Genomic DNA, 17,769 nt, shown 5'->3' with positions numbered 1-17,769 from the left:
CATTCAGCCTCTCCCTGTAGCTCAAATCCTCCAACTCTGGCAACATTCAACAAAATGTTGGAGAGTGAAACAACTATCCAATTCAGAATCTATTTTAACTTCTCCTTCTGGAATGGGAATATGTTTGGGAAGGGGATGCATGATTTACCTCCTACCCAATTATGCTCCCAGCCGACTGCAAAGAAACGTGAAAAATAGAGCTTTTCAACCCAAGTCTACCTCATTCACTTTGTGCGAGGGATAGATTGAAACTGGATTGTGCTGGCACTTGCAGAGCCCATGACTCAGAGGTAACGTGGTCAGCCAAGGAGTACCAGATTCACAGCACTGTCACTTTGCAAAAGGAGGCCTTTCGGCCTATCATGCCTGCACCAATCCTAACACTGAATTAGATTAGATTACTTACAGTGTGGAAACAGACCCTTCGGCCCAACAAGTCCAGACCGACCCGCCGAAGTGCAACCCACCCACGCCCTTACATTTACCCCTTATCTAACACTACAGGCAATTTTAGCATGGCCAATTCACCTGACCTGCACATCTTTGGACTGTGGGAGGAAAACTCCAGTCAGTCAGTCGCCTGAGGCGGGAATTGAACCCGGATCTCTGGTGCTGTGAGGCAGCAGTGCTAACCACTGTGCCACTGTACCACCCAGAATGCAGATCTCCTACCTTTACCCCACATCCCTGCACACCATTTCCATCCAAATAGTCATCCAATGCCCTTGAGTGTCTCACTTGACCCTGCCTCTATATTTCCAGGCTGCACATCCAGTGCCCTGCCTCACTGTCAGAAAAATGGATCTGATGTGACAAGTGGTTGCTGAGTTTGCCAATCCTGGATGGATGCATTCCCAGATGCTTTGTCAGATCTTGAAGTCTCTAACCAACATCACCACCTCCAGTTACTCAACAGGCCGTCATTGTGTAACAATGCCTTTCGCACAGAGGAGAGCAGTCTCTTTCAGTACCCACATGGTCGAATGCCAACTTTGATCAATTGGCCTTTCCTTCCCATTGCCAATTGTTTTTGTTTAGAACTTCAAAGATAAAGTCATCAAAAGAAACGAAAGAAAGCACACAATGCTTTATAATGTTCCTGTGAATTTTTTGACATGATTGTTTACGACAGAACTTGCATCTCTTGTTAAGCAGAAGAAGGAGGGTTATGCGACGATAAGACAAGATGGTTCAGATGAGGCGATGGAGAGTTACAGATTAGCTAGGAAAGATTTAAAGAGAGAGTTAAGAAGAGCAAAGAGAGGACATGAGCAGACATTAGCAGGTAGAATAAAGGAGAACCCTAAAGCTTTCTATAGGTATGTGAGGATTAAAAGGGTGACTAGGGTAGGAATAGGGCCAGTCGAAGACAGAAGTGGGAAGTTGTGTGTGGACCCTGTGGAGATCGGAGAGGTGCTAAATGAATATTTCTTATTGATCTTCACTCAGAGAAAGGAGAATATTGTAGATGAGAAGAATGAGATACGAGATATGAGACTAGAAAGGATCGAGGTTAGTGAAGAAGAGGTGTTATCAATTCTAGAAGGAGTAAAAATAGACAAGTCTCCTGGGCCAGATGGGATTTATCCGAGAATTCTCTGGGAAGCTATGGAGGAGATGGCGGAGCCTTTGGCTTTGATATTTGAGTCGTCATTGTCTACAGGTTTAGTACCAGAGGACTGGAGGATTACAAATTTTGTGCCCTTGTTCAAGAAGGGCAGTAGAGATGACCCAGGTAATTATAGATCAGTGAGTCTTACATCTGTTGTAGGAAAGGTTTTGGAAGGGATTATAAGAGATAGGATTTACGATGAACTAGCAAGCAACAATCTGATTTCAGATAGTCAACATGGTTTCGTCAAGGGCAGGTAATGTCTCACAAACCCCACTGCATTTTATTGAGAAGGAGATCAAGCATGTGGATGAGGGTAGGTCAGTTAATGTTGTGTACATGGACTTCAGTAAAGCCTTTGATAAGGTTCCATGTGGTAAGCTGTTGGAGAAAATGTAGAGGCATGGGATTGAGTGTGATTTAGCAGTTTGGATTAGAAACTAGCTTTCTAAAAGAAGGCAGCGAGTAGTGGTTGATGGAAAATATTCAGCCTGGAGTCTGGTTACTAGTGGTGTGCCATAAGGATCTGTTTTGGGATCACTGCTATTTGTCATTTTTATAAATGACTTAGACGCAGGCATAGGTGGATGAGTTAGTAAGTTTGCAGATGACACTAAAGTTGGTGGAGTTGTGGACAGTGTGAAAGAATGTTACAGGTTGCAGGGGGACTTGGATAAACTGCAGAATTGAGCTGAAAGCTGGCAAATGGAGTTCAATGCTGATAAATATGAGGTGATTCACTTTGGGAAGAATAACAGGAAGGCAGAATACTGGGTCTATGGAAAGATTCTTGGTAGTGTGGATGTGCAGAGGGATCTTGGAGTCCATGTACATAAATCCCTGAAAGTTGCCACCCAGGTTGATAGTGCCATTAAGAAAGTATACGGTGTGTTAGGTTTTATTGGTTAGAGGTGTTGAGTTCCGGAGCCGCAATCTCATGCTGCAACTATACAAAACGCTGGTGTGGCTGCATTTGGAATATTGTGTACAGTTCTGGTCACCCCATTACAGGAGGGATGTGGAAGCATTAGAAAAATTGTAGAGGAGATTTACCAGGATGTTGCCTGGTCTGGAGGGAAGGTCTTATGAGGAAAGACTGAGAGACTTGGGCCTGTTCTGACTGGAAAGAAGAAGGCTAAGAGGGGATTTGATAGAGACATACAAGATGATCAGAGGATTAGATAGGGTCAACAGTGAAAGTCTTTTTCCTAGGAAGATGATGTCAGCTTGTACGAGGGGGCATAACTAGAAATTGAGGGGTAATAGATTTAAGACAGATGTCAGAGGCAGGTTCTTTACTCAGAGAGTGGTAAGGGTGTGGAATGCCCTGCCTGCCAATGTAGTTAACTCAGCCACATTAGAGAGATTTAAAAAATCCTTAGATTAAGCACATGGATGATGATGGGATATGTAGGGGAATGGGCTTAGATTAGTTCACAGGTCGGCGCAACATCGAGGGCCAAAGGGCCTGTTCTGCACTGTATTGTTCTATGTTCTATTGTAACGGGGTCAGCCAGGTGGACCTCAGAATATGAGTGCCCTGATTGGGCTGTTAATATGGTCAGACAGAAACAGGAGTGTTCTCACATCTGCACAGAAAAAAAAGAAAAAAAGGAAAAGGAAAAATAAGAAACAGGAGTGTCAGAGGTTCTGTTCACTCTGAGAGCTGGCTGTGAGCAAGCCGGACCTGTGTCAAGGACTACGCATGTGTAAATAAAGGGTGACTTGGTGACAGGGTACTGGCCTCTGTGGAGTTATTTCATTTCTCACCCAAGTTTTTGTTTGCAGCACCATTCAGTTTTCAACTCTTGACTTCGAGGGATTCAGAAAGCCTGGAATCTCAGTGCTGTGTGACCAAGGGTGCTGAAGGAATATGCATTATTAGGAGAAGAGCAAGCCAACATCACATGAAAGCGGCCAGGGAACTCCGAACAAAGCATCAGTCTGTTGGCCGCTATTCGGTGAGTAGGCAGAATGATAAACCAGTTCTGTCAGACTAATAATCACCACCAGTAATGCACTAATTACAAATCTTATATTTACAGATACATCTCCAATTCAAAAAAATAAGCTTATTCCAAACAGCCTGAATTACACATGGTACACATTTAATCACTCTAAAAATTCATTGTTCAGTTAATGCGTATATACAATGGAGCTTTTGCCCAGTACAGTATTATCCATTGTTCAAAGTCATTCAGTCTGAGAGACTCCATTCATCAATGTATCCCATCGAAATACTGCGCTGTGGATTCTAATGACAGTGACTATGAGGTGTGAGACTGAACAGGCACTTTTATGTTGCTTTACTCCTTTCCACCTTTGCGACAGGCCTGTCTGTGGTAGGTGTGAGTGTTTTCACCAATTCCTGCAACAGGGATTGCACGATGGAAGTTGGTTTCACCACTGGTCGTGAAAAGTGCTATATAGATGCAAGTTACTTTCATGTTAAAATCCTCTTGCAGAAAGGCATTGGCTCACCAGGAAATCTTCCATTATGAGGCGAGATTGAAGAAGTTCTCTTCGAAAGAAGAAGGCTTAGTGGAGACCTGATAGGCCTTTACAAAATCATATGCGGGCTACATCGAGTAGATAAGGAGAAACTGCTCACATTTGTAAAAGGCTTTAGCATGAGACAGCATAGATTTAAAGTGGTGTGTAGGAGAAACAAAATTGATGATTAGATTTGATTCCCTATAGTGTGGAAACAGGCCCTTCAGCCCCATACCGATCCTCCGAAAAGTAACCTACCCAAACCCCTTTTCCCTCTGACTAATGCACCTAATTGACAATTTAAGCATGGCCAATTCACCTGCCCTGCACATCTTTGGGCTGTGGGAGGAAACCTACACAGACACAGGGAGAATGCGCAAACTCCATACAGTCACCCAAGGTTGGAATCGAACCCAGGATCCTGATGCTGGGAGGCGACAGTGCTAACCACTGAGCCACCGTGCTGTCCCAATACAGATGTGCGTAACATCTGTTTCAGACAGTGAGTCATTGCTGTGTTCAATGCATTGCCTGCAAATATGGTGCAGGCAGGTTCAATCAAGGTGTTCGAGGAGCTCTGGACAATTATTAGGACAAAAATAATGTGCAAGGGTATGGGGGAGAAAGGTAGAAGATTGGCTCTAGGTAATGATACTCCTTTGAAGAGCTGGTACAGGCACAGTGGGCTGTATGGTCTCCTCTGCACCGAACACCCTTTTGTAAGTTAGCTTCCCTATGTTATTCTGTTGTTGGTCGTGAGTTCTCAATCATGACCCCAGGAGGTCACTGATTGCCCTTCAAAGAGGGTAAGGTAGCCAACTGTGACTAGTCTATTCCTGGAGAGTCCACCCTATGCTTTGCCCTCACACTCTAGCCATTATAATCAAAAAACACATCCATGTTTGTGGAGCGTGAAATTTCCTCGATCAACTGGAATGCAAAAAGATCATTACTGAATTGGATGGTTGCTTGACTGTCAGCTATACAGCCTTTTTTTTCCCTATCTTTGATAATTGTATATCTGGCAAGGAGAAATAGCGAAAGAACATTGAAAAAAAAACAACTGTTATTAACGTCCCAAAGATTTTTTTTCTCTTGGCGTTGCACACAACAGTATCCTGAAGATTTATTCATGGAGACTCCAATCTTCAAGAGCTTGCAATATAATAGAGGTGGTTGCTGCAGGGGTCGGCAGGGCGGGGGATGGGGAGGTAAGATGTAACTTGTTAGACCTCAGTTGGAGTACTCTGTACAGTTATGGATGCCACATTACAGAAACGGCATCAATGCACTGGGGATAAGAGTGCGGAAGTGATTGGTTCTAGGAATGACGAAGTTCAGTGATGAGCATCGACTGAGGGAAGTTGGGACTGTGTTCCTCGGACAGAAGGCAGCTAAGAGAAGACTTGACGGAGGTTTTCAAAATCATGAGCAGGCTGAAAAGAGTGGACAGGGAGAAGCTGTTCTCACTGGTACAACGAGCAGGAACGAGACTGCATAAATTGAAGAGACGTGCAAATGAAGCAAGGGTAATGTGAGAAAATTGTTTTTTCACACAGCAGGTAGTTAGGGTATGGAACTCGCTGACTGGAAATAGGTTCCTTTGAAGCATTCAAGAAGGCATTAGATGATCATTGGGATAGAAATAGTCTGCAAGGTGCAACAATGCTGTTACCTTCAGATTAGATTCCCTACAGTGTGGAAACAGGCCCTTCGGCCCAACCAGTCCACACTGACCCTCTGAAGAGTAACCCACCCAGACCCACTTCCCTCTGACTAATGCACCTAACACTATGGGCAATTCAGCATGGGGAGAATGTGCAAACTCCACACAGACAGTTGCCCGAGGCTGGAATCGAATCTGGGACCCTACAGCTGTGAGGCAGCAGTGCTAACCACTGAGCCACCGTATGTCCTTGGCTTTTTTTTCAAAGAGAGGTCATAAAGACAGAGGTGCCAAAGTGTTCAGAATCATAGAATCCCTACAATATGGAATCAGGCCCTTTGGCCCATCAAGTCCACCCTGACCCTCCGAAGAGTCACCCACCCACACCCATTCCCTTACATTTACCCCTGACTAATGGACACATCCCTGAGCACTATGGGCAATTTAGCATGGCCACTCCACCAAATCTGCACATCTTTGGATTGTGGGAGGAAACCAGAGCACCTGGAGGAAACCCACGTAAACACAGGGAGAATGTGCAAACTCCACACAGACAGTTGCCTGAGGGTGGAATTGAATCCAGGTCCTTGGTCTTGTGAGGCAGTAGTGCTAACCATTGAGGAACCATGCCACACCAATGGCAGGGCAGTGGCCAGTTCTCTCAGTTCAGGTTTTTTCTAGTTTGGTTTAGCTGTATCAGTAAGAAGCTGCTGCAGTCCAGAATGGCTGCAAACTTCAGTGAAGATTCCTGACTGACTTTTCTCTTTGAAACCTCTTTGGAAGTTTGTTCCCTAGTGCCTATAAGAATCTGTGTTTTTGCCAAGGGGTGTGCTTATGTGATGTTACTGGATTGGACCAGCTCCTTCAATAGATTACTATATCAGTTCAGGTTAAGTTCACCAATAGTCTGTTTCCTTTTGATTGTAGTTCAACTTCAATGTTTAAATAAATTCTGTTTTGTTTAAAGCTGAGTGGTTTGACCAGCTGCATCACACCTGGAATATCCACTTCATACCTGCCTTTCAAATTAGGAAAAGTTAGGTCTAGGTCACCTTCCTAAAATGTTTCACGCAGCTCCACTCTGGTCCATAACAAAGGATATGGGGAAAAGACAGAAGATTGTCACTAAGTAATGATGCTTGTTTGAAGAGCCAGTATTGGTGTGATAGACTCAATGGCCTCCTTCTGCACCGTAGCGGTTCTGTGAATTAATCACCTCTTCCTCAGACCCTGCTGCCTTCCAATGGTATGGCTCAATACAAATGTAAGGGGGGGGGAGCACTGGTTGATTTTACTACTTCAAGACAAATTAATCCATAGTAGATATTCCCCTGGCTAACATTAGCAAACTCAACAGAGGCCCTGGACTCTTCTTGATCCACTCAGCTGTGCACTTGCCAGTTAAGGTATGAAGGGAGAAACGGTTATCACCTTCACAAGCCAATGTTAACGAACATGACTGTTGTGTGATGGAGGAGGAGATGATGGCGAGAGTATTACAGTACCCATACGCTGCTGCCTCAGGAGGCCTAGCCAGCTCAATCAGCTCAAAGGGGGAAAGCTGAAATGTAACAAATTTCAAATGATTCATTAATCCTGTAGGAACGCTGGAGCAGGAATAGGCTAACTGGGCTGTGGTGGGGTAGGGTTGGGAGTGAGTAAGAGTGGAAGAATGAGAGAGATAGAGGCAAATGCATTCATAAAATACACTAGTAATCTAGAGACCTAGGCTTACATTGGGTTCAAATACATCTGCAAGTATAAATCTAGTCCCTTCAGGGAAGGAATTCTGCCGCACTTACTCAGTCTGGACTATATATAGCTCTGGACCCACAGCAATGTAGTTAACTCTTAAATACCCTCTGAAATGGGTGTGTGGTCCACGCTGCTCAAGCACAGTTAGTAATGGACAACAAATGGTGGTCATACCTTGTCCCATGATGGAATGTTTTTAAAGCCTTGAACCTGCTGTGCTATTCAATCAGGTAATAGCTTCTCTGTTACCTTCATCCCTATACCTGTCTTGGTCCCAGATCCCTAAAAGCATGCTTCTTAACAAACATCCACCAATACCATTTTAAAACTTATAACTGACTGAACATTTCCAAAAGAGAGATCCGAACCCATGTTGTCTTTTGTGTGAAGAAATTGGAAAAATTGAAACGTGTTTTGACTTTTCTTTGTCTCCCATCCAGCTGAAGCTGTGATCAGGCCCTCCCTTTCTAAAGGGAGAAAAAGAGAAATCTCTTGGAGTTCCTGGAAAACAAGCCGACAGGGATTGAGATGCTGAGGAAACTGAGCAGCAACCTTCCGAAATACTAATGTTTATGAAGTGGATGAAGTTGTGGGTTACACCAGGAAAATGGCCTCACTGCACTAACGATTACCTCAGCTTTAAGCAACATAGCACATCAGGGAAATGGTGCTAATGTCACTGGGCCACTAACCCAGAGGCCTAGCCTAATGCTCTGCGACATGAGTTCAAATCCTATCACAGCAGCTGGTGGAATCTAAGTTCAAATAATAAATCTGTAAAATTAGTCTCAGCCAATGTGAATCTACCATTGGCTCTCGTCAGGAAAAACCATCTGGCTAATTAATGGGGCTGTGCTAATGAACTCTGCTGTTTATCCACACAATCTCCACATGACTCCAAATCTCACCAGGGACTGGCTCTTAATGCCTGCTGGAATGGCAAGCTGCCCCCCCCTTCCAAGCGTGATTAGAGACAGGCAGGAAATGCTGGCTTTTCCAGCAATTCCATTCAAATAGTTCCAAGCAAAGACTGTGATACCAATCATCACCTCCCTTCAAAGGTTTTAAGCCACGCTACAAGTCACTGATGAACAGGTCAAAGCCTCTCTGGAGAGAGTCCCTGATCCATTAGGTCTCAGTCTCAATCACATTTGAGTCAAAGTTTAGCTCTTTGCTCATCTACATACAGACGTTGGAGACAGTCCAGAGAAGGTTCACACTAGTGTTATCAGGTCTGGAGCGACTATTTTATGAGGAGACCGTGAGTAGGGATTGGGCTTATGCTAGACTGGGGTGGCAATGGCCTAATGGTATTATCACAGGACTGTTAATCCAGAGACTCAGGCAATGCTCTGAGGACCTGGGTTGGGATCCTGCCAAGGCAGATTGTAGAATTTGAATTCAATAAAAATCCGGAATTAAGAATCTAATGATGACCATGAGTCAATTGTCAGGAAAAACCCATCTGGTTCAGTAATGTCCTTTAGGGAAGGAAACTGTCATCTTTACCTGGTCTTGCCTATATGTGAGTCCCGACCAACAACAATATGGCTGACTCTTAACTGCCCTCTAGGCAAGTGGGGATGGGCAATAAATGCTGCTGAGCCCATGATGTGACTGAGATGTGATTGAGTCAGAGACCTAATGGATCAAGGAGCCTCTCCAGAGAGGCTTTGACCTGTACATCAGAGATTTGTAGCGTGGCTTAAATACTTGAAGGGAGGTGATGGTTTGTATTATATGCTGTGAAGAAATAAAGAAAAAAAGCTTGTTGGAATATAGAAGAGTGAAAGGGGACTTGATTGAAATATAGAATATTCTTAGGGGATTTGATAGGGTAGATGCAGGAAGGTAGTTCTCCCCTTTGGGAGAGTCAAGGACTGGGCACATAATCTCAGAATAACGGGTCGTCCATTTAAGACAGAGGTGAGGAGAATTTCATCTCTCAGAGGGTAGTGAATCTATGGAATCCTTTACTGCAGAGAGCTGTTGAGGATTGATCATTAAGTACATTGAAAGCTGAGACAGACAGATTTTTAATCACGAAGGGAATCAAGGGTGATGGGGAAAAGGCAGGCGAGTGGAGTTCAGGATTATCACTGAATGGTGCATCAGATTCAATGGGCTGAATGGCCCACTTCTATTCCTATGCCGCATGGTCAGCTTAAAGTCACAAGAGCATAGGATAGTGTTTCTGTACATATATCCCAGCCTTCATCAGAGACTCTTTGTCTAAGTGATTACATCTGAAAATGTGTTGCTGGTTAAGGCACAGCAGGTTAGGCAGCATCCAAGGAACAGGAAATTCGACGTTTCGGGCCAGAGCCCTTCATCAGGATGAATTTCCTGTTCCTTGGATGCTGCCTAACCTGCTGTGCTTTAACCAGCAACACATTTTCAGCTCTGATCTCCAGCATCTGCAGACCTCACTTTTTACACTAAGTGATTACATCTGTCAATTCTCTCCTGATATATTTTGCAGATTGTTTTTTTTTAGATTACTTACAGTGTGGAAACAGGCCCTTCGGCCCAACAAGTCCACACCGACCCGCCGAAGCGCAACCCACCCATACCCCTACATTTACCCCTTACCTAACACTACAGGCAATTTAGCATGGCCAATTCACCTGACCCGCACATCTTTGGACTGTGGGAGGAAACCGGAGCACCCAGAGGAAACCCACGCAGACACGGGGAGAACGTGCAAACTCCACACAGTCACTCGCCTGAGTCGGGAATTGAACCCGGGTCTCAAACGCTGTGAGACAGCAGTGCTAACCACTGTGCCACCGTGCCGCCCATGTTGTTCATCCAGATTTCTAGGTCTGGGTCCTGATGAACGAGAGCATGAGGTGGGGCTTATAAGTTACGCATCTGTTGGGAATGTTCTTGCTGACTGATGGTTGCCCCATTCCAACATGAACAGATGCTGCATTTGTTCTTGTAGATAAACTCGGCTGGAGAGCTACAAGGGGCATTTGTTTCAGATGACACTGCCTGCATTTGTTCCATTCAATTCCCCATGCTTGCCCCCCTTTTCCCCATGGGCAGTACCTCTGCATCCATGTGACAACAACTTGCATTTATATAATGCCTTTCTCCTCAGAAAACCTTGCAAGGCACTTCGTGGGATAGCACACAATGTGAGGAGATCTTCAGGCGGGTGCCCCAAAGGTTGGTCGAAGAAGTAGGTCTTAAGAGCACCTTAAAAGAGCGGTGGACAGGTTTAGGGAGGGAATTCAGGAGTTCAGGGCCTAGACAGCTGGAGGCATGATGACCAATCAGGAAGGAAATAGGGATGCGCCAGAATTCAAAGAACGTTAAGTGTTTGATGGGTTGCAGTGTTGGTGGCATTACAGAAACAGCAATAAGAATTATTATGAATGCAAAGTGTTGAATTTTAGGTGTTTTTGCCCTGGGAACCAAGGTAGGTTAGCAAGCAAAGGAGTGATAGGAGAACAGAATTTGAAGTGAATGAGAATACCGTCAGTAGGATTATGGATTAAGTACTAATATATGGTGTGTGCAAGGTGAGAGATTAGTCAGTAAGGCATTGGAGTAGTCACCCTATAAAACAATCTAGATCATTCAGCAAACAATTCAGAACTGCATCATCACGGTTGAATTTTCCCATGCCAAGGTTGAGATTGTTAGCACCAATCATAATCTCTCTTGGAAGGACTTGGCACAGGTCAGGAGTCACACTTAGGGGCTTCCTGACCCATAAAGCTTCAGTATCAAATTATATTGTGCATTCACAGATTAAGATGGCAAAGGTGTTCTTTTTGTAGAATCATCGAATGACCGAAACACAAAAAGAGGCCATTCTATCCTTGCTGGGTCTCTGCTTGCACAATCCAGCTACCCCACATTTTCCTTTCTTCACAATGCTACAATTTCTTTTTCTTCATCTATGTGTCCAAACTCCTTTCAAAAGCTCCTAATGAACCCATCTCCACCACCTTCTCAGGAAGTGCATTCTGAATCTTAACCACTTGCTGAGTTAAAAGAACGTCCTTCTTCTGTCACTATTGTTCTCCCACCACACATCTTCAAATGGTCTCCTCTGGTTCATGACCCTTAGGCCAATGGGAATCGTTTCTCTATGTCTACTCCATCCAGGGCTCCCTCATGATTTTGATCGCCTTGATCAAATTTCACCTTGACTTTCTCTGCTCTAAGGAGAACAACCTCAGCTTCTCAAATTCAAACTAGGTGACAGCAAGCCTCATCAACATTTCAAACCAGTGTCTGCACACAAGCACTGGGCCAGAGCCCAAGATAAAGTACAAACTACTTTGTCTCGGCGTCCCATCAACTGCCAAATTTTAAGGAGTATCATGACATTGCCAATTCCCTCAGCATTCATCCTTTAGCCTCACAAATGAACAGGGGCCTGACTTACAGTCATAGAGTCATAGAGATGTACAGCATGGAAATAGACCATCCATGCCGACCAGATATCCTAAACTAATCTACTCCCATTTGCTAGCACTTGGCCCTTTTCCCTCTGAACCCTTCCTATTCATACCCATCCAGTAGCCTTTTGAATGCTGTAATTGTATCAGCCTCCACCACTTCCTCTGGCAGCTCATTCCATACACACACCACCCTCTGCATGAAACTTTTGCCCCTTAGGTCCCTTTTTAATCTTTCCCCTCTCACCTTAAACCTATGCCCTTGAGTTCTGGTCTCTCCCATCCCAGGGAAAAGACCTTATTTATTTACCTTATCATGATTTTATTAACCTCTATAAGGTCATGACTCAGCCTCCGGTGCTCCAGGGAAAACAGCTTATTTGACAAAGAACCCTAATGGTGTTGAGAGAAATATGTAGATCAATGGATCATTCAGTCGATAGTGTGTTGCTGGAAAAGCACAGCAAGTCAGGCAGCATCTGAGGAACAGGAGAATCAATGTTTCGGGCAAAAGCCCTTCATCAGGAATGCTCCCCATGCTCCTTGGATGCTGCCTGATCTGTTGTGCTTTTCCAGCACCACACTCTCGACTCTAATCTCCAGCATCAGCAATCCTCACTTTCATCTAAAGGATCATTGAGTCCAGGGCTTACAACTAACTTAAGGATATGTCTTAATTCACTACACTCACTTCGAGCTTCTCAACATCTATTCAACTCAATGTTTGGGAGTAATGATTGGAGCAACTCTTGAGGTTAGCGCACATAACATATTTCCATTGGCCACCGTGAGGCAACTCTTTTCCCAAACTACGTTTTGATTGGATGGAGAGTCACAGAATCCTAGAGTTTTTATAGCACAAGAAAAGACAGATGACCCAAATGGCCGAATCCTTTTCCTATTTCTTATGTTCTTATGAATATTCAGCCCACTGTGTTTTATGCTGGTCATCAAGCATCCATTTACTCTAATCACAATTCCCAACACTTGGCTCATAGCCTTGTATGCTCTGGCATTTCAAGTGCTCATCTAAATAATTCTTTAGCGCCTTGAGGGTTCAAGCCTCTACCACCTTTTCAGGCAATGAGTTCCAGGTAACCACAACCCGCTGGATGAGAAAACTTTCCTCAAATCCCCTTTAAATCTCCTGCTCCTTACCTTAAAACCTCATGTCCCTTGGTTGTAGACGCTCTACTAGGAGGGAAAGTTTCTCCCCCTGTACCCCATCTGTGCCCTTTGAACTTTGTAGCTCTCAATCAGATCCCCATCCCTCAGCCTTCTCTGCTCGAAGGAAAACAACTCCATTTGTCTCCAGATCTTTATGGGTGAGAACCTCTAGTCTACCCTGGTGAATCTCCTCTGCGCCCTCTCTAATGCAGTCACACCCTTTGTACAGTGTGGTGACTAGAACTGACACAGCACTGTAACTTTGGCCTAACTAACATCACATTGGTTCAACCCCAGTGCAAGTTCATTAATGGCAACCACAAAGTGCTGTACTTACTTATCGCAGTTAGGGATTCAGAAACGTATACATTCATGATATACCAGCTGGTAAGTATTACTGTTCCTGGTGGCCATTAGACCAACACAATTATCTTCACTGCCCACCAACCCCCACTCTGTCTACAAGGGAAGATAAATGAGCTGGAAGCCAGTAAATGCCCAGTAAGGCTTCTGCGAATAGAATTATTAGATGAAACAAGGACAATTTACAGAGGTCAACAAAACTAAGGCACGCCAGAATTGTCACCACATTTCACAGTCTTGCACCGCATTAATATTCACTTTACACAATGCATGTTCTACTTAAAGGCAGGCATTCACAGTTCCTGATAAGCCAGGAAAAGTAGGACAAAGATGGGAACAATATTTCCACTTCAACACAACAACCCACATTTGTATAGCACCTTTGCCGAAACAATAAAACTTCCAAAGCCAATTCACGGGAAGTGTTATCTAAACAAAATTTGACATTGAGTCACATAAGGAGGCAGTAGGACAGTTGACTGCAGTTATGGTCAAAGAGGTAGCCTTTAAGGAGTGTCTTAAAGGTAGTGAGGGAGGAGACAAAAAAGAGGGGAGGAGCTTAAGGCCCAGGCAACAGCAGGCATGTTCAACAATGATAGAATGACTATCAAAGGGGATGCAACTGGAGAATAGCACTGGAGGACTGCAGAGGACTATAGAGAGAGTTACAGAAATAGGATGAGAGCCCTCGTGAGGCTGAGGCAATGTGCAGTCTTGAAAACCACAATGGGAGGTTTAGCTTCTCATCCGCATTGATGGTTCCTTGGTTCAGATAACTTCAAAACAGCATACATGTTCTTGTATCATGTACAATCTAGGGCAGGTTCACCAACCAACCTCACCTCAATACATCTTTTTGTATCTTGTGTAAGTACGGCCAACCTAAACTAGCAGATCACAGATTGGTATAGCCACGTGAGAAAGATCCAGCACAGAAATCTGACAGCGAAAGTATAAAATTCATGGAAAGTATAAAGTTCAGGCAGTGTACCATCATGATTGATTCTTTTAGCTATTTAGATATACCCCGGTGCAGGTAACTTCATAGCTGCCTTTCCATGTACATGGATCATGTGGGAAAATTAAGAATTCTTCTCTTTAAGAGAACCCAATTGGTTGATTTGGTACGTGAGAATTGGTTTCCACTGTAATCAGTGAACAGAAATTCGGGCTCAAATATAAGGGGCAGCAGAGATTCCTGTGGAATACAAGATTGGCTGGCTCCTCCAACTCAGTTTTGCTCAGTTACACTGTTACAGCATGCGTACATTGGCACAGCTTCCAACTGTATCTCAATGGGCATCAAACATAAATAACTTGCCACAGGAGATCAAATTGGTAACCGATAAGCAAAACCGTTAGCCACAGGTTAAGAAGCAAACTTTCTCGTTTTACTTGGGGAGCTTTAAGTCAGAGCTCAGGACACTGTCCAGCTCCTGAAATGTCCTTCGGTAAACGTTCAACAGAACGTTTTATTAGGCTGAGCTCGTCAGGAGAAGAGTGGTGTGGGAGGAAAGGGAAAGTTTTTGAGTTTTCTGAGCCACTACCATGGAGGGTGAGGGCAAGTTTCAGCTCACAGTGCAAGCAACGTACCTGGGCCTTATCATTTCAAAGAATCCATGGTAAATCCGTACTCTAAATATAGCCAACACCTTGGAACACCCTAGCCCTCTCTTTCTAAAGGATCAGATATGGGATAGTTAAGAAGCTGAAGAGAATATAGGAAGGATTACCAGGGCAATCTCACATTTAGCTACATTTGTAGAATTCTCCGCCAGTACAACCAATGATTCTTCTTTGTATTTCTCCATCACTTTTGCACGTTAGAATAATTCCTTTGAGCTACAGATTCCAATGAAGCAGATGAAATTGTGGTGAAATAGCATCTTAAACCTGCTGATTATAAAAATGTGAAGCATATCCAAACCAGGGTGCATTAAATGAACAGAACTGAATTACCGGAGGGCAGCCCTCAAATTATTTTGCTGGATTGTGCACTTAAATTTACCTGGTGCCCTTTAACCATGAATAGGACCATTGTTCACCCCTCTGTTCACCATCTGCGGATTATTCACTATTAAAATTTCACCAATCGGTTAAAAGTGTCAAAATGCCAATCATGGGAATGCAAGTGAGGACAAAAATAGAAGAAACAATGAAACAATCCTGAAAGCCAGGCAAGGAGCACAATAAAAAATCAGTTTAAAAAAATAAAGAACATTTCAATGGTTTCTTTTTTGAACTGTTGGCAAGTGAAATAGGGTGGGAGGAGGTTTGGGTGTAGCAAAAAATAGGGTAATGGAGCTATCAAATCAAACAGATGGTTTCTGTAAATACAGCTACATTTCGCCAATGTTAGGTTCCACATCTGAAAATTAATACTGAAAGGGGAGGGGAAGTGGGGAATACAGAAGAAAGTCATAAACTTTCAAATGACAATAAAAAATAACGATTCCTCAGTAGCGCAGGAGTATTTCTGTACCTAGATGCTATGGTCACATTTTCAGAGCCACCTGTAGTACCAATGTGAAGAAATCCTCGGCCGATCTAGTTTCACAAGAGGTGACACGTTGCTGTGTGGCAGTTAACTGTCTTGTTCGGCCACTGCGGAGGCCATCTTGTCTCCGCCAACGTCTTTCTTTATTCCCCCTCCCCGCAAAAAAAAGAAGTCTCTCTCATCGTTGGGGGGGGGGGGTTCCATGAACGAAGAAAAAACACACAAAATCCGTAGCAGACAATGTTTCTTTTAAGTCGTAAAGAAGTCTCGATGGCTGACCTGTGGACCTTGAAGGGTGCAAGTTTTTTAATGAAGGACTGACTGCACGAAATTTGGACTGGTTATGACTCGATTATGGGTGGTTGCTATGGTTACAGGTTCACTTGCGGCGTGCCAGGGGAGCTGGGTGAGCAGAGTCCTTTTGTGGTTTCTTTCCAGGAAAAGTCCACTTGGAACGTCTTAGGTATAGGTTCTTCCAGATGAGGATTCAGGTCGATAGTCATATTTATTCAGGGTGCTGGGATAATACGTCGTGGTGTACACATTGGTCTGCTGCAGAGAGGAGAAATAGTTGCTTCGGTCATCAGGAATCAAATTGTTTTTGTTCAGCGTCTAGGGTGAAATAAAGAACCAAATAAGTGTCTTGGTTTGCTTAGGTGTACAGCAACATCAGGCAATTTAAACAAACTGTTTCATAGTTGGATTTTTAAAAGAAAATCATGAAAGGAACTTAAAACAAATACAGTTATCCAGCACCGTTCACAGGAGTGCCTCGGTTGTGTGAATCATTCCTGAAGAAGGGCTCATGCCCGAAACGTCGATTCTCCTGCTCCTTGGATGCTGCCTGACCTGCTGCGCTTTTCCAGCAACACATTTTCAGCTCTGATCTCCAGCATCTGCAGTGCTCACCTTCTCCTGTGTGATCCAGTTAGCTTGCACATAGCAAGATCCCACAAGCAAGATAAACGGCAAGGAAATCTGTTCTAATAAGGTCATTTGAGGTTAAATATGGCCGGATGAGCTCCCCTCAAAGCTCCTTCAAATTAGTGACCAAGGTGGCGAATGTATGACTGAGAGAGCAAACATTTCATGTCTCCAATGAGAAAAAAGTCCTCCGACTCTCTTTAGCACTGAGAATGTCATAGAATCAGAGTCACAGAGGTGTACAGCATGGAAACAGACCCTTCGGTCCAACCTGTCCATGCCGAACAGATATCCCAACCCAATCTAGTCCCACCTACCAGCACCTAGCCCATATCCCTCCAAACCCTTCCTATTCATATACACATCCAAATGCCTATTAAATGTTGCAATTGTACAGCCTCCTCCACATCCTCTGGCAGCTCATTCCAGACACGTACCACCCTCTGTGTGAAAAAGTTGCCCCTTAGGTCTCTTTGATATCTTTCCCCTCTCACCCTAAACCTATGCCCTCTAGTTCTGGCCTGCCCGACCGCAGGGAAAAGACTTTGCCGATTTACCCTATCCATGCCCCTCATAATTTTGTAAACCTCTATAAGGTTACCCCTCAGCCTCTGACGCTCCAGGGAAAACAGCTCCAGCCTGTTTGGCCTCTTCCTATAGCTCAAATCCTCCAACCCTGGCAACATCCTTGTAAATCCTTTCTGAACCCTTTCAACTTTCACAACATCTTTCCGATAAAGGAAAGCATACCAAGTGCCTTCTTCACTATCCTATCTACCTGCGACTCCACTTTCAAGGAGCTATGAACCTGCACTCCAAGGTTTCTTTGTTCAGCAACACTCCCTAGGACCTTACCATTAATTGTGTAAGTCCT

The 17,769-nt window shown here is 44.1% G+C and overlaps 1 protein-coding gene across 3 annotated transcripts in view; it reads right to left on the bottom strand.

The window, feature by feature from the left end:
• Positions 1-9,857: 9,857 nt before the first annotated feature.
• sema5ba (sema domain, seven thrombospondin repeats (type 1 and type 1-like), transmembrane domain (TM) and short cytoplasmic domain, (semaphorin) 5Ba) overlaps positions 9,858-17,769 on the bottom strand; it is a 339,576-nt gene continuing 331,664 nt past the window's right edge. For 2 of the 3 annotated variants that reach the window (XM_060828274.1, XM_060828275.1), the window contains exon 23: positions 9,858-16,583. In XM_060828274.1, coding sequence (XP_060684257.1) covers positions 16,431-16,583 — 153 coding nt within the window. In that variant the 3' untranslated portion in view covers positions 9,858-16,430. The remainder of the gene's footprint in view (positions 16,584-17,769) is intronic. The other variant, XM_060828276.1, reaches the window with a different exon arrangement.

Source organism: Hemiscyllium ocellatum, chromosome 7 (genome assembly GCF_020745735.1).
Source record: "Hemiscyllium ocellatum isolate sHemOce1 chromosome 7, sHemOce1.pat.X.cur, whole genome shotgun sequence".
Taxonomy (NCBI): domain Eukaryota; kingdom Metazoa; phylum Chordata; class Chondrichthyes; order Orectolobiformes; family Hemiscylliidae; genus Hemiscyllium; species Hemiscyllium ocellatum.
Note: the sequence above shows the minus strand (reverse complement) of the source record. Positions and strands in the feature narration are given on the sequence as shown.